This window comes from Podarcis cretensis, assembly GCF_951804945.1.
Source record: "Podarcis cretensis genome assembly, chromosome: 11".
NCBI classification, from domain to species: Eukaryota; Metazoa; Chordata; class Lepidosauria; order Squamata; family Lacertidae; genus Podarcis; species Podarcis cretensis.
Window position 1 is genome coordinate 40,790,826 of NC_137180.1, and position 23,335 is coordinate 40,814,160.

A 23,335-nucleotide genomic window follows, 5' to 3' on the forward strand; every position below is an offset into this window, starting at 1 on the left:
CTGCCCTAGCTCTAAAGGGCTTTTTGTTCTAAATTCATATATATATATATATATATATATATATATATTCTTTTTATAAGAACATGATAAACAATCAGTTAGGGCCACACTAAGCTTGCCAAACATATGAATGAGATTCCATTTCAAATACTAGTGAGCAGAAGTCAAATTAATCACCTGAGAAAAGCTTCAACACCAGCTACATCTTAGGATGTTTGTTATTTGAAATATTATTTATATAATTAAAAGCAATTAGGAAAATGATTATGAATCCACTTGATACAGTAGCTATGTAACAGATTCTTCAGAAGAACAAAATAAATTCAGGTCCTCATGTTACAGTATATGAAGCTTCAGGTTACAAACTCCACTAACCCAGAAGTAGTTGCTCCAGGTTGCGAACTTTGCCCCAGAATGAGAACGGAAATTGCGCAGCAGCAGGAGGCCCCATTAGCAAAAGTGTGCCCCAGGTTAAGAACAGTTTCGGGTTAAGAACAGACCTCCAGAATAAATTAGGTTTGTAACCCGAGGTACCACGGATTCCCAATAAGCAAAAATAAATCTTCTGTAGCTAGACTGGACAAAACCAGAAAGTATTTCACCTAGACTAATGCAACAAAAAATAAAGCAGTGTGTGTCCTCAGCATGTTGATAGTATCTCACTTTCAACCTTCAAACAATATCCCTTAACGGTTCCAACAGCAGAGGGGATTAAGGTGTACCTTGTGACACAGAGAGATTAATTCCTTGGGATCTGATAAACCATCCCCCAACCTGATAATTCAGAAATGTTGTGTCAAAAAAGAGCAATCTAGGAGATCACTCTCATCAACTTCCATGGGCAGCCCTACAAAATAGCAAGATACCATGCCAAAGGCCACCAAGAGGCGCAGAACAAAGGGACATTTCCTACATCAATCCCTACACTGTCTATTTCAAAAGCAGTCTTGGTCACTTAACTGTCCTGGCTATCTGGCACCTTGTGCTAGTTTTCATCACTTATGGAATCCATATGCAATTTGATACAAAATTAAGTTTCTATTAATAAACTTGACCAATGCATCAGCATCCTGGTCAACTAGCCCTACCAACCATCACATTGGCAATGCAGTTATGAAATCACAAGTAGAGAAGAGTCAATGGCAAAAGACTTGCAGAATTGTTTAAATCTACGAAAGACTGGATGTTCTATGCTACCCTCAGTAGTAGCAATGCATGCAACAAATAGGACAGGGTAGACTAACACCATTCCCAATACTACTTTCCAGAAACACAGCTGCAACTTCATGAATGAGTGACAACCCTTGAAGAAAAATCATGCTTTCCACCTTGAGATGGTTATAGTATACACTGACCAGGTTTGTATGTAACATGAAGACAAACTACAGTCTGGCACAAACAAGCGGGTTCCTAAAGCAGCACCAAATTATGGTTTAACCCTTGGTGGCATGACAGCAACAGGACTGGGGGAGGAGCACAGAGGTCATGAGCTTCACAACAAGAATCCACACATTTCCTTATTTGCACTAAGCCATGGTTTGATTTAGTGGCATGTACAAACAGAGAGTTCAAATTCCCACTCACCCAAGAACCTCACTGTGTCATCTTGGCCTACTTGGTTTTTTCCAACCAAACCTACACCCTAAGGTTGTAAAACTGTAAAGGGGGGTGGTGGCCCTTAGAGGAAGGGCAAGACAAAAATGTGATTTTTAAAAAGTAAACAAGAGCCTCAAATAAGCTCTCACCCAGATAGCTCAACTGGAATCACAGCTATTCTACAGTTCCATAAAGATGCATAAATTGGACAGTTCCTTGTAAAAAAGTGAATACAGGTGACAACCATTTTAAGCATGTGTCCAATTGATGTGCGATCACTTATGCACAGGTCCTTTTGGACACAGAAGAGGGCAAAATGGGGGCATAACAGGGCAGGGCAAAATTATGCACACTCCGTGACACACACAGGGGCTGGGAATGAAATCCTTGTGCAAAATGGTCACTGCCTGTATTCATTTACGTGAGATTACATATATGATTTATAGTCTTATAGTAAGGGCATTCAGTTCATGGCTATCAACAAAGTTGACAAGTGTTTTTTCAAGTCAAGATATCAAAATACTACACAAAGATGCACGAGAAAAGGAGCAATGCAGTCTGCTCAGTGTTACATTATTGGTACAGATAGATTATATCACCTTTAAATTGTTCTCCTGATTTTAAAGAGTTTCAACTATTTTTAAAAAATTATATGCCGCAATTTTATATTTAAAACAACAACAACAATTTACCAACAATTGCATTGCAATAAAAACCACAATAAAAATTAAAACAGATCCCCAGTCGACTATTACAGAAAATGTTTTTCTTAATTGTCTGCATAAGCTTGGTGGCAAAGAGAAGTTTTCAGCAAACATTTGATGGTTAATATAAAAGGTGCCTCTTGAATGTCTACTGGAAGAGCATTCTACAGGGGTGGGTTTGGTTTTGTGCTGCTGTCAAATGAAGCTCACCAACTCAGTGGACAACCAGCAACACTGCTACACATGACTGTTATAGACACAGGTGAGGACATCCCTATTATCCTGGGCTTTAAACATCTGATGAAGTTTTAATACCTGATTCTGGTATTATTTTCTGGTACTGTGGGTAGGAATAAATGGAAACTTCTGCAAATGAAAGCAAGCAAGTACTGGAGTGTCCCTAAGGATCTGTATTTGGACAGGTGTTTTTTAATTGGTTCATAAATCATCTAGAGCTGAGGTAGACAGCGAAATAGTCAAGTCTGTAGATGACATCAATTTATTCAGGAAGGTGAAAACTCAAGGAGACAGCATGGAGATCCAAGAGGAACTCTCCAAATTGGTAAATAGAATGGGCAATAAAATGGCAAATGAGCTTATTCTATGTAAAGTAAGTATAAAATGATGCACATTGGAGTAATAAACTGCTGAGGTATAACTAATCAGATCTTGAAGTTATGGATAGTTTAATCAAAAAAATGGCCCATGATACGGTACCTATGAGAAGGCAAATCCCATGCTTGGGAATGAAAATAATATAGACCAGTATGACAATATTCTTATTCCTTTCCACAACTGGAGCACCATTAACATCAGGACAGTGCACAATAATCAATGGTGTAAACAGCAGGTGCCTGAAAAAAAAGTACCAATGATGCTCAGTAGGAATGGGCAATAAATTCCTCATCCTAGGCACAGACATAAGGCGTAACTGTGGATTTTTGGTTCCCTCGTCTGAAGAAGGACATTGTAGCATTGGAAAAGTTGCAAGGAAAAGCAACCAAAACTATCAGGAAATTGAAGCAACTTCCCTACAAAGAGAGGACTTACAAGGAAATGGCTAGCAAATTTGAGGGATTTTCATTTACAAAAAAAAAAAAAAAATGCCTAGGGAAGGGAAGAGAACATAATAGATTCTTCTTCCTCTCAAGTAAGTCTGGAATTCAGGGTCACCCAATATAACTGAATGGCAGGAGATTCCTAACAGATAAAACTGCCACAAGATATTGTCATGTTCACTAGCTAATATGGCTTTAAAGGGGGATTAAATTCACAGAGATATATCCATTGCTCCTAGCTATATGGAACCTCCATGTTCAGACACAGTGTGCACCTGAATGCCAGTTGCTAGCAGAGGCAGTGAGAGAGGGCTATTCCCTTGATGACCTATAAGCAAGATTCCCAGAGTCTTCTGGTTGGTAACTCTCGGAAACACGATGCAGGACTAGATGGACTTTTCATCTGATCTAGCACAGCTTTTTAACTATTTGTACACTAGATTGATTTGTACACTAGATTGAGTGAGGAAAAAATAGATTTCAAACCATTTCCAAATGGATTTTTCACCAAAGTTAAATAAGAGACTATATAATAACACAAACTGCATTGCAAAGCCTTCAAGCAAACTAATTAGTGAAAGGTAGGCATGCTACCCATTATATTAAAAAAATGATTCAGTGTGAATCCTAAATATTTAACAAGTCTATTTTTGTCTATACTCCAGTAAAAAGGTTGCAAAAGTCTGCCTTCATACACTTGGATGCTTTTTTTTAAAAAAGCAGAATACTTCCTTATAATCTGGTCTATTCTTCCTGCAATTCCCTACCTTCACACTTTGCTATCCTTATCTCTCCTACGTGAACAATTCTTTTCCATTCTTCCTGTTGACACTCCACATATTTGTAGGAATGCATGTGAGGAGACCTTCAAGGCCCCCCAAATAGCTTCCAACCCCATCACACACACACCCCCCCCGCCAAATGCTTACTTCATTGTGGTGGTTCACCAACATTCACAGCCTCATGAACTGCAGCACTGGCAGGATTTTGTGTATGAAAATAGTTCCTCTTTCTAGCAACAGTGATGCCTCGCAGCCAATGAAATTTGGCTATAAGCCAACTTCGCCAAAAGTGAACAAAGCTAGCTTAGAGTGAAGGCAATCTTCTGAAGAAGATAACTGCAGGTTATCAAGGCTGCAAACAAGCTCACAAAAATTGCTCCTATGACTTCTTCAGTGCCCAATTCAGGGGTTGCAACGTGACTTAAAGTGTCAGAGAGATGTGTCTTCTTTCTACAGCATCTCCCATAAAAGGAAAATACGGAAAATGTACATGACTGAAAGATTACCAGAAATGGAGGCACACTTCTCACTGTGCAAGACACTGACAATGTCTGTGAAATATCCTTATCCCCACCCTTCTAAGATGTAAATCTTTTGACTTGTTCCTCTTACACTTTTGCTCCTCACCTCAAGCTACACAATCCATGATTATTTATTATAACCACAAAGCCTGTTCTAGTTTTACTTTATAATATTACACATTGTATGATTCAGACACCAAAGACATGAAGTAAAAAAAACTAGTCTAAAGCTTGAGTCATAATATTGCACTTCAATCTAATTGCATTAATTACATATCTGCATGGTGATCTATTCCTTCCATTGCTCATTAAATGTAAAATCTATGCCCCAAACACTAAGCTGTAGAACAGCAGCAAACAGAAAGTCTAAGTGCAGCATTACAAATAAAACTTTAGTGGTTAGTTAGCACTTAAGTTTGCTATTTGCAGCTGGCGCTGTGGTGTAAACCACTGAGCCTAGGACTTGCCGGTCAGAAAGTCGGTGGTTCGAATCCCCGTGACGGGGTGAGCTCCCATTACTCGGTCCCTGCTCCTGCCAACCTAGCAGTTCGAAAGCACGTCAAAGTGCAAGTAGATAAATAGGTACCGCTCTGGCGGGAAGGTAAATGGCGTTTCCATGCGCTGCTCTGGTTCACCAGAAGCGGCTTAGTCATGCTGACCACATGATCTGGAAGTTGTACGCCGGCTCCCTCGGCCAATAAAGCGAGATGAGCGCCACAACCCCAGAGTCGTTCACGGCTGGACCTAATGGTCAGGGGTCCATTTACCTTTAAGTTTGCTATTATTCGTAACTTAACTTCCCAAATTCCTTTTCTGTGCCCCCGCTCCCTGTCCAGCCTCAATTTCTAGAGAACATTTGTTGTTCTTCAGTCGTTTAGTCGTGTCCGACTCTTCGTGACCCGATGGACCAGAGCACGCCAGGCACTCCTGTCTTCCACTGCCTCCTGCAGTTTGGTCAAATTCATATTAGTAGCTTCGAGAACACTGTCCAACCATCTCTTCCTCTGTCATCCCCTTCTCCTTGTGCCCTCAATCTAGAGAACATAGCACAGCACTAATATTGCCCTACACTTGGCTGTATCAGACTGCAGGTTGGATTCCCCCTTCTAGAATGAAAGTTCATGAACTAAAGCTGGAAAAGTGAACAGTACCATTCAAGCCTTAGAACTTGTTTCTTCCTTTGAGCTTAAGAGTATTGTGGAAACAAGGTGTAGGGTTCTTACTTTCTACCTTTCAAGAATGGAAAGTTAAACAGCATGGGAGGCAATATTCTATCCTTAAAAAGCTAATAGCCACATGCCAACTCATCTAATTGCTCTGGGGCAATGCTTACTCATCATATAAATGTATGAAATGGCCTAATGCTAAACCGAGTCAGAGCACAGGTCAGTCTTGCCCAGTATTATGTACAAGAATTAGCACAGGCTCTTCAAAGTATCAGGTAGGGAAGCCCTGCAACTAGAGGCCCATGTAGCTGAAGATGCAGGGAGCTGAACCTTTAATTAGCTTTTTCAGGTGGCTATGTCTCAGAAGTGCATTACCGTAATTCATGTGCACATCTTTTCATTACTTGCTAAAATTGCAGAATTACAGTACAGTCCTTTACAGGACTACTACAAAGTAAACTCCACTGAGTGCAATAGGACTTACTCCCAGGTAAATGGCACAGGATTGCAGTCTAAGTTTAACAAGTTTTCAATACCTCAGTTCTCTTTTACCCACTGCAGCTGCCAGTCTATACACACCTCCCAAGAAGTAAGAACTACTGAACTAAATGGGCTAAACGTCCATTCCACCCCCACGCACCCAAAGATAATGTTGATGCAGTTCTAGCAGCTTTTATATAATCAGGCATTTCTACAAAGTATAAAAGTTTTTTTCTTAAGTAAAAGGCTTAACTTTCAAAATGGGAGTGGACATAAAAAAATGGAAGTAATGGGCTCTAATGTCAACAAATAAACCACAGTGTGCATACTACAATTCTTGATGTAAAGGGCATTTCTGACCTTAGATATGTATTAGACAATAAGTGCAAAAAATAAATGGCACTTCAACAGGATCCGTTTTCAGCATATATCAACAGAGCATCTATGCAGATGTCCCGTTTTCATTGAAGTTAATAGAACTCATCATAGTCACAGCTACCTTGTCCCATTAAATTAAATATTCCTCTTCATGTATGAAGTATTCTTGCTTGTCTATAAATCCAGACCCTGGCATGTTTGCTGGTGAATTTTCTTGCTGCTAATTACCTAGCACTGCACAGCAGCAGGAAACAATGGGGTGTTACACATAAGGCACTAACAAACACAGCTGCTCTGGATGACTAAGGTAGTAGCTGGCTAACCAGGAAGTAGAAGACAAGAATACTGAAGTTCATGGCACAGTGGAAGTTAGGTCATATTACACCACACAGTTGCAAATAGAAAAGAATTATTTTGTCACTGACTTCCCTCTGCCCCTCAAGACAGCCTTGCCTTCCAAGGAGTCCAGGAACAGAAAGCTGACAGATCAACCCAGAATTGAAGCTAAGTATTGAACTGGGTGCACACGAAGGCCTGCCATGGACTTGAGAATCATGGACACCAGCATGCCAATGTGGGCCGGACCTCTTTCAATACTGGTGGGAATAGACTGCATAGCCAATCATTATCTGAGGCAGACTAACTTTATTCCTTCAGTTCTGAAATTACATATTTAACCACAGTCTAAAATACTGGTCTTGCCACTTGTCTTCCAGGAACTTAAAAGATTGAGATAAATTACTCATGATCTTTTTTCATGAAAGTAATGTGAGTTGCTGCCCTGGCAGCCTGATCAGCAAATTATTTTGCTAATTAATGCCCTCGTGTCCAGGTATCCAACTGAAGTTGAGGAATCCCCAAGTCAAGAGGTGGAGGACAGGAAACAAACCCTATGTCATTTTTGCTCCTGGCTTTCTTCCTCCCTCAGGACAAGCTAGATATTACACCCAGATATATGCCGCATTACCATGACCTCTTTTGAAAGAGAGAGTACTCGCACTTCCAGAGAGTAATCAAAAGTGTGGCTTTGTTGGTACTTAACCCTTTCCCTGTTCATCATTTATTTATTCCAAATTCTCTTTTATTTTTCCCTTCAGAGTTTCAAATATAGGCAAACATTCAAGTGGTACACTGGAAGAAACAGCAATTTGGAGTCAGGAAATAGGGGGTTGTGTATCCCTGTGCTCATGATTCCAAGCAACACTCTGTAAGTAGCTTTGCCTGTGAAAAAGAACCATGAGATAACATAACACATTTAAAGCTGTAGAGAAGGTAACACCAAGCGGAAGCAGAAAGTGCAGAGAAAACATAAGTGTTCAACCCAACATGCCACATTCATTTGTATGTTGGCCAGAGCTGCCTAGGTCACTTGTGCTGATGCTAGTTCACCCCAACAGAAAGTGGCCTCTGGAGAGCAGCGGTCACAGATCTGGTGAGAAAGATACATTTCTCTTTGTGAAGAGGAGAAAATTGGTCTCCCATACAGTATAATGTTTCAATTAGGGATCGCTGAGCTTTGCTTGCTATAATACTACTGTCTGAAATCACTGTTTCAGAAATCCACCTAAGAGAAGCAATTCCTATCAGCATGGAGTTGCAGAGGCACAGAAACCATCCTCTGGTGCCACCTGTTGAGAGTTGCTGCTTGCACTGCACCCTAAACTGTAAGGGCGTAAGACTTCCTTTGGAAGAAAGTAGGACATTTTAGACTAAAATCGATTTGTGTACTGCTTCCCACATTGTTAACCTCTTGTTGATCCACTGTTGTTAGTTACAGGACACCATTTCTTGCACATACCTTAGGAGTGGGTGTGCCTTGTGGGAGGGCTGCTACTCAGCCATTCAATTGGGAGTCCCAGGTTTCTTGGCTTGGGGCTTCAGCAAAAATTTAATGTAAATAGAATATCCCATAGATTCTGCCCCCAGCCAAGTGCTGATCCAAGGGTTACACACACATCTGCATGTAACATATTGTTTGACCAAAGTTTTCTTCCGTCTTGTCAGTATGCCAGAAGATCATAGAATCATAGAATCAGAGAGTTGGAAGAGACCACAAGGGCCATCGAGTCCAACCCCCTGCCAAGCAGGAAACACCATCAGAGCACTCCTGACATATGGTTGTCAAGCCTCTGCTTAAAGACCTCCAAAGAAGGAGACTCCACCACACTCCTTGGCAGCAAATTCCACTGTCAAACAGCTCTTACTGTCAGGAAGTTCTTCCTAATGTTTAGGTGGAATCTTTTTTCTTGTAGTTTGGAACCATTGCTCCGTGTCCGCTTCTCTGGAGCAGCAGAAAACAACAAATGATTGCTCTGTATTCCCGAAGGTACAAAATGCTCTTTCAGTGGCTTCCAGAAGGTGGTGGGAAACACTTCCCTACCCACCCACTTCAGTTGAAAATGAATGGCAAACTGCATTTTTATAATGAAACAAGCAGTGTTTAGAAACATACATGATCACATGGAGGCATCAAGAGAAATTGGCCAGTGGTATAGCATCTCTTCCCACATGCAACTGCCTGAATATTATACAGATATTCTTTCAGAACCACTCCTCATAGTCTTATCACCTTCATATAAGATGGGTGCTAACTGGAGAGAGGAACTTTACAGTTGTGGTGTTGTGTCCACAGGTAGAATTGTCCTCCTCAAGAAGGCTCACTTAGCACCAAACAGGATGCTTTTTAGACACCTGGTAAAATACATTCCAATATGCCTAGACCTTCAGGTATGTCACTTAAGATAGGTTTAACAGACTGATTTTATACTATTCTGTTTTTCATTTTTGTACTAACTTAATTTTATGTATTGTTTTTATTGTTAATTGTATGTATTTTACTTGGAATTGCTAGCCACCCTGACAATTTTATGAACTGAAGGGCAGCATATAAATCATTTAAAGAAATAAATGCTTGTGTTGCTTCCGTCTTGCCCACAGTGGAAAGCTACACAAACTGCAAGGAACAGAATATTTATATATTTCAATGTGTCTCTGGTAAGTACCCCATCCATTCATCTATATATGACATGGATAGCTCAGTTGGTTACAGCATGGTACCAAGGTCCCTGTATTCGATCCCTGTATAGAACAGTTGCATGTTCCTGCATCGCAGGGGTTGGACTAGATGGTCCTCAATATCCCTTCCATCCCTACAATTCTATGGTTTTATGACATTATTAAAAACTGGAGTAAAAGTTGTTGGGATAATCTTAATAGTCAACTTTCATTTCACCTACGCCCTATGCAGCTTTGTATGTTGGTCAGTCTTCCTTTTTTTTTTTAACAACAGATATACAAGAACCACAACAAAAACTATTTTAAATATTTTATATACTGCTAGTACTGTGATTCTACAAACTGCAGACTATAACCAAGTCTTAAATTTTATAATTGTATTATATCACTCTAGTTTTACAAATGTTTAATAAAAAATGCTGGAAAAATTACAAGTCACAGTTCTGACAGCAACATATCTTTGTTTCCCTCTCTAAACAATTAAGCTACCCAACATTTCTGCAATTTTATACTAAACTTACTTGGACCAATGTACTTGCAGAAATCCACAAAAACCCATCCTGCCTTGAAACTCTCCTTAAAAGTAAAAGGACTAGATCCAAGGCTATTTGCAGGTGGTCTTATTTGAATATGGCAGTTTTAAAGACCAGGGAGAAAAGAGCTCCCTATTTCTTTTTTATATAAAGTGAAAGATACAGTGGAAACATTAAAATAAATTTATGTGGCTACAAATTTCCACACAAACCGAATCCCAATGCTTTTTCATTTAACTGACAGAAATATCACTCCTTGGGATTTTAGATATTAAGCATCTCATTGTTTTGGAAACACTCAGTTCATCTAAAGAACCATTGAATTGTTTTCAAGGCCTTATAGTTATTTTCTTCCAACAGCAGTCATCCTGTCAAACCACTTTTGAAACAGACTTTTAGAAACACTTGGTGATGACAGGTGACTAACCAAACCAAATTAATTGCTATATGTAAACGAGAAAACTACATTTTAAGATCTGGGCAGCCTTCCACAACATAGCACCTTCCTGGCATTTTAGACTACAGCTCCCAACAGTCCCAGCCAGCAGACTGAGGTTAATGGGAGCTGTAGTCCAAATATCTGAAAGGCACATGCATTGAGGAAGGCTGGAATATCAAAGGGTCTCTCCAAGTAGGAAAATGGCATCCAGGGCCTCCCACCTTCCTCCACCACTGGCTGAAGCAAGCAATGCCAGAGTTTTACTTCTTAGAATCATGAGAATGGGTTTGTAGATCAGAAGAACAGAATGCCACCATTCCAATGCAGAAAATATTTCTACTCAGTTAGGCTACTATTCTACCCTGTCTGCTTCATTCACCCACCTGTCTCAACTGTGGCAAGGAGGAAAACCCAAACCCACACACCCCCATTGGGTCACTCTGAAGCTGGAATAAGAATTTTTATCCTTTCTTAAATTACACAGCTGAATAATGAGTAGCCTCATCTCTCACACACCCTCTCACACTTAATTCCATTATATGAGTATGTGTAGCTGTAACACTGCAATAAAAACACAGTCCTCAGAGTGCAATTAGAAGAGTTGAAAGGAAAAGCAGTTAAAAATACTATGTGCTCCTTCTCCCTTTTGGTACATCAGCATTAAATACCTCTGCCACGATATAAACACCTGATGTCCTCCCTCCTCTCCCCAATTATTTAGCATTGTTGGAAGAATCCCAAGCTGACCCCACCCCACCATCAACGAGGCCAGCTAGCAACAGACGACATCACCCCCATCCATTGAGCAGCAGAGATGGGCCCATCGATTCACTCTGCTTGCAGCCTTCCAATACGCTGTAGTCATACTATCCAAGGGTAATCGCTCCCAAGCTTCACCCGCCCACGAACTTCATCTGCATCTATAGAAAGCATCGCACATGCTGCTGCCAGGAAATACAGGGCAAAAAAGGGAAACACTGAATCAACACAGGAACCTTATTCTTTGTGAGGGAGGGGGGGGGGGCAATACAAACATCCGGGTGTCAAAAGGCTGTGTGTGATTCTATTTCATTTAACACACCACGGTAAGATTTTTGTCGAATAATTGGCGATGGGGGGGGGGAGGTGAGAGGTAAAGCTCCCTCGGCGTCACTGCATCCGGCCGTTTGATGTATAGCTCATACCGATCTGTGTGCTTCTAAAGCACGCTCCTGTTGGGGAGATGACAGGTTTGCTCAGTGCATTTGTGGAGGGGAAGGTGGGGGGGGGACACCCACTCTCCTCCTCTTCCAAGCGATCGAGCAAACCACTCCAAAGCCTCACCTTTCCTATGCTACTACACATACCAAGCAGCTGTCCCACCTCACCATCGCGGGCGCCGATCCCCCCCCCCACACACACCCCGACCCCCTTCCTGCACCACCACACACGCCTTGTGGGGCGGGGGTCACGCCCTTCCCTACCAGCTCCCCATCCGTTCCCCTGTCACTCCCTCAACCTCTCGAGACTGACCCCTCCGCCCCATGGCTTCCACCCCACCCTGCGCCTCCTGACACACACACCCCATATGTGTGCATTTATAAACATACACATTTCTCTATATTTACACACACCCTTTTCATTCCTCCTCCTCCTCCTCGCCCGCCCTTCCCCACAGCACTGCAGCAGCAGCAGCCTCACGCCCCGAGTCCCTCGCGAGCCCACTCCCTCCCCACCGCTGCCACCATCACAGGAGGCGACACAAAAAGCGCCTTAACGACAGCGGGCGACGCCACAGGCCCGCCGCCGCCGCCCCACACGCGCAACCCTCCACACGCCCCGGCGGAGGGGCGGCTCGTGTCCTCCGCGGGCCCCGCGCGCATAAAGGGCCCCGGCCCCTCCCCCCTCCCGAAGGAGAAGGGCGGCAGCCAGGCGGCAGGAGGAAGCAGGCTGCCGGCGCTCCCTCCCTCCCTCCTTTCCCATTGCATCCATCCCTCCATCCATCCCTTTCCTTCCCTCCTCCCGGCTCACCATCGCTGCGCTTGATCTCCACATAGATCCCTATCTGGATCTTGCCGAAGTTGGCCGTTGCCATCGCGTCATAGAGTGACGGTAGCGGGTGGGGGGGGGGGGAGAGGAAGGGAGAGAGAAGAAGAGACTGTTCGGGGCCCCGCCGGGCGCGAGAGGAGGAGAAGGGGCGCCCGCGACGGCAGCGGCAGTTTCTACGGGGAAGGGGGAGTGGGGGAAAGGGAGGTGGAGGAGGAGGAGGAGAAAAAGGCGCCGGCCGGATACAACAGTCGCCGGGAGCCGCTGCGGCTGCGCACACAATGGAGGCGTCACGGCAGGACCGGCTTGAAGGGGCGGGAGGAGGCGGGGCGGCCGCTGGAGTAGCGGCGGAGGCGGCGAGTTGCCCGAGTTTGGCGTGAGGAGACGTCGGGGGCCGCCGCCGCCGCCGCTCGGCGCTCGTTTCGTTCTCGTCTGGGGTGCCCGCGGCCGAGAGGCTCCCCGGCTCTGCCGCCTGCTCTTCCTTCGCTCCCTCACAGGAGCTACACACTGGGCGACCTAACGTTTCAGACGTGCACAGCTGCTGCCTTCGCCCTTTCCAAGCCCGCCCTACTCCGCCCAACTTCCGTGTGGTGTTAGGTACCGACTACTACTAGCCCCATTTGGCGAGGAGAGGGTGCGCGGTTTGCCTGAGGCGGGCGAGTGAATCTCTTAAACCACGAGGTGAAATTTGAACTCAGGTTCAACGCTCAGCTCCTTGCGCAGGATACTGTCTTAAGTCTAAAAAGGAGCACAAGAGTGCCCTTTGAGTTATAAGGTGAGTAGGAAGGAAAGCATGCAGGGTCTGACATTGCAAGCCTCAAAGTTATGGCAGTTTATAAAAATGACACCTGCCAAGCCATATATATATACTTGGCATATCAGCTACCTGCCCCTGAGCCAGACAAGCGTATCGGCAAGGCAGCTACGGCAATGGCTCACCTCTCCAAAAGGGTACGGGAGAAAGCAATGCAAAGGTCCAATACCAAGATGAAGGTCTACCAGGCTTGTGTGTTGAGCATGCTCTTTTTGGAAGTGAGTCATGGGCAACTTAAGATCATCAGGAACATGACCTCAACACCTTCCACATGTGCCACATCAGGAAGGTTTTGGGCATCACATGGCAGGACAGAGTTTCAGGCAGAAATGCGCTCTCCCAAGCCGACATTCACAGCATGTTCATACTCCTTTCTCAGCAATGTCTACGCTGGCTTGGTCATGTCCACAGAATGGAAGATGGCAAGATCCCCAGGGAGCTGGCTTCAAGCACCAGGCCAAATGGCAGACCAACTCTGGTTAAGAGCTCTGCAAATGTAACATGAAGGTTGGCAATATGGAAATCCCTTGTAGATAAACGCAGCACTTGGAGACAGGTCATGTAATCACAGCAGTGACCAGAGCAGAAATGCCTGCTGGGAGCAGCACAGAAAGAAGAAACGCCATGGTACACCTCCATCATCGCAACTGGACGCCTTCATCTGCCCCAACTGCAATAGAACATGACTCTCTTGTATCTGTCTCTAGCCACAGCAGGTGCTGTAACTCTCCAGCGGTTTGACTTTACCCTTCCATTGTCTCCCGACACAGATGGATGACAACCAAAAGAAGGTTTATGGATGTGCCAGATTCAAAATTGATCCGATAATTTATACAGGTACAGAAAGTTAAATAGTGCTTAAAATGGACACCTTGACCCTTTTTACTCCCAGTTTTGATACAGGCATCTCATACATCTCTTTCCCATTTTGATAAACTGCTGGTGTACAGTATTTTATTCAGGCTTGCCGAAGAAGGCATGCTTTCATTAGTTTGTGGAAGTTCTGGGCAGTGGTTCAAAAATTTAAGATTTTCCTGCCCTATTGAAGCCTCTGCTGACAACTCCCAGCAAAAACTATGGTGTACGTGTAGTTTAAATTTTGAATTGAGAATTTTGCGACTTCTATGACATTTGCAGAAAGAACAACCTAAGGATTCTATGTGCAGTGCCTGTTTATTTTGTTATAGAGCATGGCATTATGGTGTAAAGATTAGAACAGGGATTGCCAATGTTTTTGGGCCCTGGTGCACATTTAGAAACCCAAAAAACTCATGGGCACTACCTGCAATCACATACACACAGTTTAACTTTTTTTCAACTTTCAAAACTGAAATGCCATGCATAAAAAAATTATATGTAGGCCCAACTTTGTGCAGGTTCATGTTATAGCACTGTGAAATGCACTTGAATCTGCTGCATTTAACCACAAGTTGCAGTTCACTGCAGGGTTTGTTAATGGAAGTGCATTTATAACAGAACTAAAATACATTTTAAAAAATAGTAATTATCAAGCAACTACTTTCATATTTTACAGAACTTGAATATTTTAATATAATTTCCTTTGAAAACCCAAGGAATCACAATGATGTTGTTTTAAAAAACCTAGCAGTTTAAGACATCTCATGTTGAATCAAGTTCTTAAAGCTAGGATGTTGGAAGCTAAGTGTGATATCTTAATAGTCCTGCCCCATAATCGCTAATGATGTGCAGTATTACAAATTGTGCTTACAACTTACAGTTAATGCACCCACACTTTCCCTTGCTCTTTCAGGCCCAAATTCAAATAAGGAAGATGAAGCACCTATGTTGCTCTTGTCCTGTTTTGCCTTATGAAGCACCTGAGCCTCATTAGATAAATCAATCTGTGAGTTGATTTGTGACTATTTGTTGCCTAGACAGTAGCTGGCAGGGTGGATTAAACAGTGGGAAGGGGTCTTCTAGCATTGTTCACTATCATTATGATGATTCACCATATAGGAGGTTGTGTATGGCAGTGAATGACATAAGAGTTCAAAATTTATTCTGAATTTGGAATTGCAACATGATGCATGAGAGAAAAATAATTGCAGCAGACATCTGGGGTTGCTTTGGAACCTGAGATGATTGGGGGCAGTGATGTGGATGGATAAAGCATTACTTTGCTTCAAACTGCCCCCTACTAATGTCATTTCACAACAGAAAATATGTATGGGCCAAGATTTGTGAACTTAATAAGGTAACCTGATATTCTATGTAAGTCCTCTGAGAACCTTTTAGAAGGGGAGACCTATACATGCACTGAAATATAAATAGTCAATCCACCCATTCTGCCTCAAAATCAGCACACTTTTCACCTGTATACTGCCGTGGTGCAGCTTTCTTGGTCCCTGTGGTCAGTCAGCTGGATTGCTTACCAAACATGCTTTCATGTTTCATTACTGGTATTGTCATCCAGTATAGCTACACATATCACACCCCAAGCAGCAATGGTACTACTCACATGTAATACATCAGACAAGACCCTACCCCACTGTTTAACCCAAGTGTGGGAAACTTTGGCCCTCCAGATGTTTGTTGAACTACAACTCCCATCATTCCTGGCCATTGGAGGAATTCCTGGCCATGCTTTCTGGAGCTTTGAAGTTGTAGTTCAGCAACATCTGGTGATCTAAAGATTCTTTACAACTGGCTTAGCCCAGCCTGCCAGTTACTGACATAAGCAACAAGTGTTTATACTCCACCTTTTTTGTGTAGATTGAGGTATTTACCCCTTTTATCCTTAAAACAACTGAGAGGAGGAAATCATCCAGTGTCTCACCCAGTTATTCAGTGTGCTTTGTGCCCAAGCAGGAATTTTAATAGAGCTCCAAATCCAACACAAACCAGTTTATCATAGTGGCTCTAAGCATGCTTTAACCACCCGACACATTCACAATTTGCTTCCTTTGTTGTGTTGGTGGAGTGTAAACACCTGTTTGACAGGCATGCAAAGTTTTATCTCCACAACTGCACAAAACAACACATTACGGTAAGACCTTAATCCTGTGCCCTTTGTACAAAATCACTACATGTAATTCACAATAACTGACTAGGATTAACAACTTTCCTGATTCTATACACATAAATAACATGGATTGGAGTTCCTACATAATGCATACTAATTGAAAGCATGGGGAGTATCCTCTGCTCACTCTTTTTTGACCTCCCTATTTTTTAGTGTGATATGGTTTTTAGAGAGTAACTAATCCTATCTAAATGATCCTGAATATGAACCTTTGTATTTCTTCACCTAATTCCTTCTGAAGATCAGAAGGATCTTCTGTCCCTGTACTGAATCTGACCCCCCACGTTCCATCCCTAGAGGCAAGAAAAGGGTGTGAATGTGAAGCATCTTCAGCAGTGGGCCTTGGCATCCATCAGGAGTCTGATCTGCCATACAATGGTACCTCGTGTTACGTACCGTCCCCTTTGCAAACACTTCGGGTTACGCACTCCGCTAACCCGGAAGAAGGTCTCCTTGCTGCGAACTTTGCCCCGGGATGCGAGTGGAAGTTGTGCTCCGGCGGCGCGCACACAGCGGGAAGCACCATTAGCAAAAGCGTGCCTCATTTTATGAGTGGTTTCTGGTTATAAACGGACCTCTAGAACCAATTAAGTTCATAACCAGAGGTACCACTGTACTCCCTTGTCAAAACGAGCTGGTGACAAGAGCAGTAAACATTCCTCCACCTACCTAATAGTTTGCCTGTCTTTCCTCATGGATTCTTCAGTGTTTAGTTTTGATCTGGGTACTCCAGAGAAAAAGGCAATCAAAATGAATTTAGTGATCTATAATATGAAAAGTAAGAGAAGCACATGAAAGAGTACAGCCCCTTAAATCTGTTCCCATGAAATTTCTCCTGGGAACACTGGAGGAAGGTTTGAGAACACTGATTAATGTAGATTTAGGCCTGATACTCAGCCCTGGTGTGGCAGTTAGGCTGGTAGTTTTGCTTTATATAAGCATCTTCCTCCCACTTTTTAATTGGCTATTTAAAAGCCAATTAAACTTTTTAAAAGCCAATTATACTTTTAAAAACAACTTGTATTTATTGAACACCCTACATCTTTTTTTCCTCCCCAGGTGAGTATGGATGGTGTATAAGATCAGAATTCAAGAGATTCTGCTTAAGGGTCAACACCCAGCTCTCCCCCCCCCCCCCGAGCTTTCTATGTACTCTTAAAAGCAGCCTCTGGAGGAGTATCAAGGTTGCAGCACTGCAGAAGAAGGACTTAACCTTATCCCATGCTGTTTTCCTGATCTAAAGATGGGGCAAATAGGAGCTTTGGAGAGGGCTGTTTACATCAATCCAAATCAGTTACTTTTAAGAAAAAATAGAAACATCCTCTCATCAAGTTTGGCCTCTTAAAATACTTTTGTTACAGGAAACTTTTTAAGACATTGGCATTATCTAAGTATGTTAATGAATTAATTTACTTTTTCAAACACACTTAGTTAACATTAAGGAACCTAAAATGTGGGCAGGTCCACCAGGCTATATTGGTCCACTTCCCTTTTTTCCTTTTGGCCCAAAGGACTTCAATATTCTTAATTTCTTTGTGCACATGAGCAAAACTAATTTCCCCAGAACTGTGCTTAAGCTTCCCCTTTTCAGCAATTGTAGTAAAATCATCTCAATAAAACTAACAGCTTGTATTAATTCCTGCTCCCACCTGAACAATTTAACCTTATTAAGAACAGCAATTCCTCTTAATTGACCAAAATAAAATTGGTGCATATTCACCAGTCCACTTCTGTCTCCTAATTTTTCTAATTCAGACACTTGTTCACATAAAACAGTAAGGCTGCATATAATTTATGCACCTGAAAAAGTCAAAATCCTCTTGTATTGGACAATCTTTCACTAAACAGTAATAGGTGAGCACTCCGGACTGAGTTTCTGTCATCCCTATCACATTATTATTCATGTGTATGATATCTTTAAAAACTAATAAGCCACTTCCGGGTTAGCGCCTCCGGTAATGGCGGAATTCCTCTGATCGGGAGGAATTTGCTTCGTAGGAATCCGGGTCTGGGCGCCATGGCGAAGGCGGAGACCCACTAGAAATCACAGGCGGGTGAAGCCTGTGAACGTGGGATTCGGCTGGCACCTTTTGTGCCTCCCCTACTCGCGGGGAAACCTGGTTTCGGGGATCCGGAGCGACGTGGGGTGAGCGGCGCGGTGCTTCGAATTGACTGCTTCTTCCATGGAGCGAAGCCGCATAGCTGTTGCCGGAGAGCGCTGACTTTTTCCTGTGGACAATTTGATCTTAAAGCAACTACCCGTGAGTAGAGCGGAGAATTGGATTTTTAAACATCTTAATTTGGTGCCGAAACGGGGGGGTCTAAAACAGGAAGTCCACCTTCCCCTTTTGTAAATAGATTGAAGCAATGAGGATGCAAGCTGAAGTCTCGGAAAGCCTATCGTAAAGGATTAAGTTTCCATCAGTAAAAATACTAAACCCCCCTTGGTGGCAGGAGAAGAGGGGGGAAAGTTTTGGACTGAGTATACCTGCAGGAGAGAGCGAACAGAGTTAATATACCACTGCTCCGATCCTGGAAATGGGCTGCCAACAGGACTGACCGTGATTAGAACGTTCACTGACAGTTAAATAAGAGGAATACATTGTTTCCATGGTCTCCGTCTGCGTTTAAAAAGGAGTAAAAGTAACAGAAAATTGAAACTAACTTTATTGTTTGAATTGAGTTTAAAAGGACTAATACAAATAGAAACTGTTTCCCTCTAGAGGAACTGTTTCCCTCTAGAGGAAGCTTTTGAAACTGTCACAAGAGTTGAGCTGGGGGAATTTCCAGCTGCAAGATAAAAACCTGTGAGATTCTGGGGACCTTGAATCGGTTAAGAATGTTGACAGAAGAGGCTTTAGTGGTTGTATTATGTAAGATAAGTGACTCACTGGAACAGCTTCACGAAAAGGTGGATGTGGAAACTACCAAAATTGACAATTTGGGACAAAAAGTGAACACCAATATAGAAACTATTCAGAAACTGACACAGGAATCTACTTTGACATGGCAAACTGTGGAGAAGGCTAGAGAGAAAGTTATTGCCGTTGAACCTAAAGTAACACAATTGGAGAGAGAGAGAGTCCCAGCCTTACAGATGCAATTTGATGACCAAAAGTTGATGCCTGCTATGATTGAATTTAAAGAAAATCAGATTTCAAGGATCAGAGCCCTACCTGAACTGGAGAAGGAAAGTTTGATAGATTTCCTTACACAGGAATTTGATGACTTTTGGGACCGGGACTTGGGTCAAGAAGAGATTAAAACTGTGAGGGCTCTTGGACTTGGAAGAGGAGGGAAAAAAGAGAAGAACAAAATAAGAGACTGTTGGAAATACCAGAGGAACTTAGAAGAACAACAGTCAAGAGTGGAAATTTTGAAAGACGTCCTGAAATACCTTTCGGATCTTAGATTTAACTACGGAGATTTGGTTGCCCTGTCGAGAAGGAATAAAATCATCTTTAGGTGGGAGTTTCCCCGAGATCTACTCTTTAGCCTCAAAGGAAGGAAAATGAAAATAAGATCAGTGGAAGACAAAGTAAAGTTCATGTATAAATATGAAGAAGACTCGCAGAAGGGACTTGGAAAAGAGTTAAGAGCATCGGACAGAAGATCACCAGGTTGATGGACTATAGGGAATTGGCAGATATGACTGGCAGAATCCGGGACCAGGGAGAAGAGTTGGTGGAAGAAGATTGGGAAAAGTTTAAAGACTATTTATAAAAATATTGTAAAATTAATGAGAGAAAAATGTTAGAAAGGAGCTATATGGCTTTAGTAGAAATGTTACAAGGAATTAAGTACAAATAGATTATTAGAGTATTAAAGGGAAAATAAAGTTAAAATATGTTAAGACAATTATATATTAAAGGGAAAAATAAGGTTAGAATATGTTAAGATAAATTACAGGACAGAAAATAGAGGAAGATGGAAAGGAATTGCTGAAACAGTTAATTAAAGTGGAAGACAAAAAGGGAGGTGTGAGGAGGTCGTTGAAACAAGTAAATGGAAGTTAAGATACTGAACTTATTAGATGTGTTCTAAATTGTGTTTGTTTGGTTTTGTTAATTTAATGTTTGGGGGTTGGTGTTGTGTGGTGTTTTTGTTTTTGTATTGTTTTGTTTTGTTTAATTCTTTGTCTTTCTTTTGCAGTCTTTAAAATGTTAATAAATATTATTTATAAAAAAAATAAAAACTTATAAGCCTTAGATATAGATATGGTTTAGGAAAATGACAAATACTGAATAGAAAAGATGATTTCATGGTAGCTGAATAGCTGAAAGTGGACATTTTTGTTTCCTAGTATTGTGACTTCACTGAAGCAGCAGTAGCAGCTCAACTCTCTTCCAGTCCCCTCCTTTCTACTCAATCCCCCTTTAAGCATCTCATTCACCGTATGGTGTAGCTTTTTAACACTACCCCCAGCTGAGTATAACACTTCATGAATAATAGCATTAGGAAGCAAGACTACGAAGTACTGCAAATACAAGAACAGTTACATCTACAGTGATACAAAGCTTTAAACTATTCTTTTTGCTCTGAAATAAAAAAGTAGACTTTTGTGTAGGGAAAGACAAACGACACCACTGAAAAATCCCCACACAGCATTTTATTCAATTTCCTATAGTTCTGTCAAGAAATAATATTTGGTTTTGCTATATAGCCATCACCATGATAATGTTTATTGAGGTTAGAGGATGGATTTCAAAAAATAATCATATCTGAGCTTGCACATATTTTGAGTAGAAATATAATTTAAAGTGATGTCTCTTAAAGATTTTTACAACAACAGCATTTATATCCAAGTGCATTTGCTTAGATTTCTATTTAGTGAAAATTAGTATGCAGGTAGTGTTCTGAAACCATAAGTACCACATTTGTCTTAAATGTCCATTTTATTGTGCATTCATGACAATTTGTGCTCATGAATTTGTGCATCAGGGTGGTCACACGTGATCCTGCTTTCTATACTGTTGGGTGCTTGCAAAGGTTTTGGGGTAGTCACACGGCTTCATTTCTAAACAGTGCATATCCCATCACTTCCAGCTTAAATCCTGTAACTTGTTATCCCACAAATATTCTGGTTTATTTTTTACCTGTTTTTGGTACAGTAATGTAGCAGCATTGCAGAACAAGTAATCAAGCAGAATAAACCCACTACTGGTGCACTATGACCATGTCAAGAATAGATGTGCAACACTGGTGTCAGAAGTGGGGTTTCCTGGAGGAAGGGCCTGTGAGTAAGGTGCGCCTGTGCTGAAATAGGCAAAATATCTACAGACCTTGAGCAGCTTGAGAGAATAGAACAACATCAGAACAAGCAGTTTCAGAGGATGCTCTAGCAGCAGTGGTGACAGATGGAGCAGCAGAACCAGTTGTTTGATATAATAGAGCCACGACTAGCAGAGTGGTAGGGAAGTCTCCATGGAGTGGAAAGTGTGACTCCATGCAACGTGCGAGCGTGCTTGATGTGATGCTACAGGGGATTAAAAGTGACCCAGGAGCACAGCTGCATGGCATCCAGAGGGAAGGGGTGGCCAAAGAGATCCAGAGCATGGATGGGCAGCTATGAGGCTTGGACTCCAAAGGGCTGCAGTCAGTAGCTGAAGGCAAGGGGGAAGGACAATGCTTCAGAGAAGGGTGCACTGCCTGAAGCCAAGGAAATGCTGATTAATTTCTCTACTCCTTGGGAGCCTGCTGTGGAAAAGGAGCAGGAGGGATTGGGGGTGCCTGTAAGTGTGCAGTGGCTGTTGTTAATTGATTTCTTCACCCCCTGTGTGCTTTCTGTGGAAGAGAGGAAGCAGGAAGAATCAGTGCCTGTGGAGATGCCAGAAGATGAGGTGTGTGTGAGAGAGAGCAAGAGGAAAGTAAATTAAGCAAGGCCATTAGGAAGACTACAGAGGATCAAAGGGACGCTTTGCAAAAAAGCAAATGGGTGAAGCCCCTCAAGAGCTTAGAGTTGAGAGGAGTTACGTGACGGGAAAGCAAAAAGGCAGAAGGCAGGGCATGATGGCTAATGTCTATTTGAAAGAGGCAAGACCCTCTTGGAGTGTAATGTAAGGAACCCCTCTATCATATGTTCTGGTTGTTAATATGTATAAATAAACCATATATCTAAAGACACCACTGTCTGCGGTGCCTCATTTTCCAAAAGAAACAGACCCTGAGTAAGCATGTCTAGAAGTCCCTGGAATCTTGCTCCACTCAGAGATTGAGGGTGGTATGCAACAATACTCTCCTGTAAGTGTTTGTGTTCATTACAGCTTATGGCTGAAACCAATTAAGTGATATTGGCTGTATCTTGGTGCTAGGTATTGGTGGGGGCAAGGGAGACAGGTGATTGTTTAATAATAAAAAGAACAGTTATTAATAACTGAAGTTTACTTAATTCTAACTGAAATATGCAGAGCTTTTACAGTTCAAAATATGGCAGATATTAATATATTTTATTGTACTATTTAGTATTCATATTTTTCCTTTCTTCTGTAAACTGTGTCCAGAGGACAGAATAATTGTGTCCTAAATCTTCTCTTGCTTTTAGAAACATTTCCCTCCCTTAACTGGATTTCACTTTTACATAACTGAAAACATTCACTGAAGGGCACAGTTCAAGTTTGATTTCTTTTCAGAAAATTGCAGAAGTTGACCCTTCTGGTCCCAAGACCTTTCCTAATGGTAGATGTCTTTCCTTCATTACCACTTTCCTTAATGAAGCATTAGAAAGGATCAGCTATGTCAGAAAATTGTATGGACTCTACTGTCAGGCTATAGGAGAGAAATG

At 42.2% G+C, this 23,335-nt stretch overlaps 1 protein-coding gene and 2 long non-coding RNA genes across 5 annotated transcripts in view; 2 read left to right on the forward strand and 1 right to left on the reverse strand.

The window, feature by feature from the left end:
- KIF2A (kinesin family member 2A) overlaps positions 1-12,862 on the reverse strand; it is a 48,028-nt gene extending 35,166 nt beyond the window's left edge. The window contains exon 1 of one of the 3 annotated variants that reach the window (XM_079995464.1): positions 12,683-12,862. In XM_079995464.1, coding sequence (XP_079851590.1) covers positions 12,683-12,746 — 64 coding nt within the window. In that variant the 5' untranslated portion in view covers positions 12,747-12,862. The remainder of the gene's footprint in view (positions 1-12,682) is intronic. The other 2 variants (XM_079995466.1, XM_079995467.1) reach the window with 2 other exon arrangements.
- Positions 4,296-11,467, forward strand: LOC307226921. The gene is made up of 3 exons (XR_013843699.1): positions 4,296-7,892; positions 9,298-9,412; positions 11,394-11,467. It is a non-coding gene; the product is annotated as an uncharacterized lncRNA (long non-coding RNA).
- A 221-nt stretch (positions 12,863-13,083) lies between the features above and the next one.
- LOC307226852 lies at positions 13,084-18,476 on the forward strand. The gene is made up of 3 exons (XR_013843586.1): positions 13,084-14,348; positions 15,283-15,375; positions 17,614-18,476. It is a non-coding gene; the product is annotated as an uncharacterized lncRNA (long non-coding RNA).
- Positions 18,477-23,335: the final 4,859 nt, after the last annotated feature.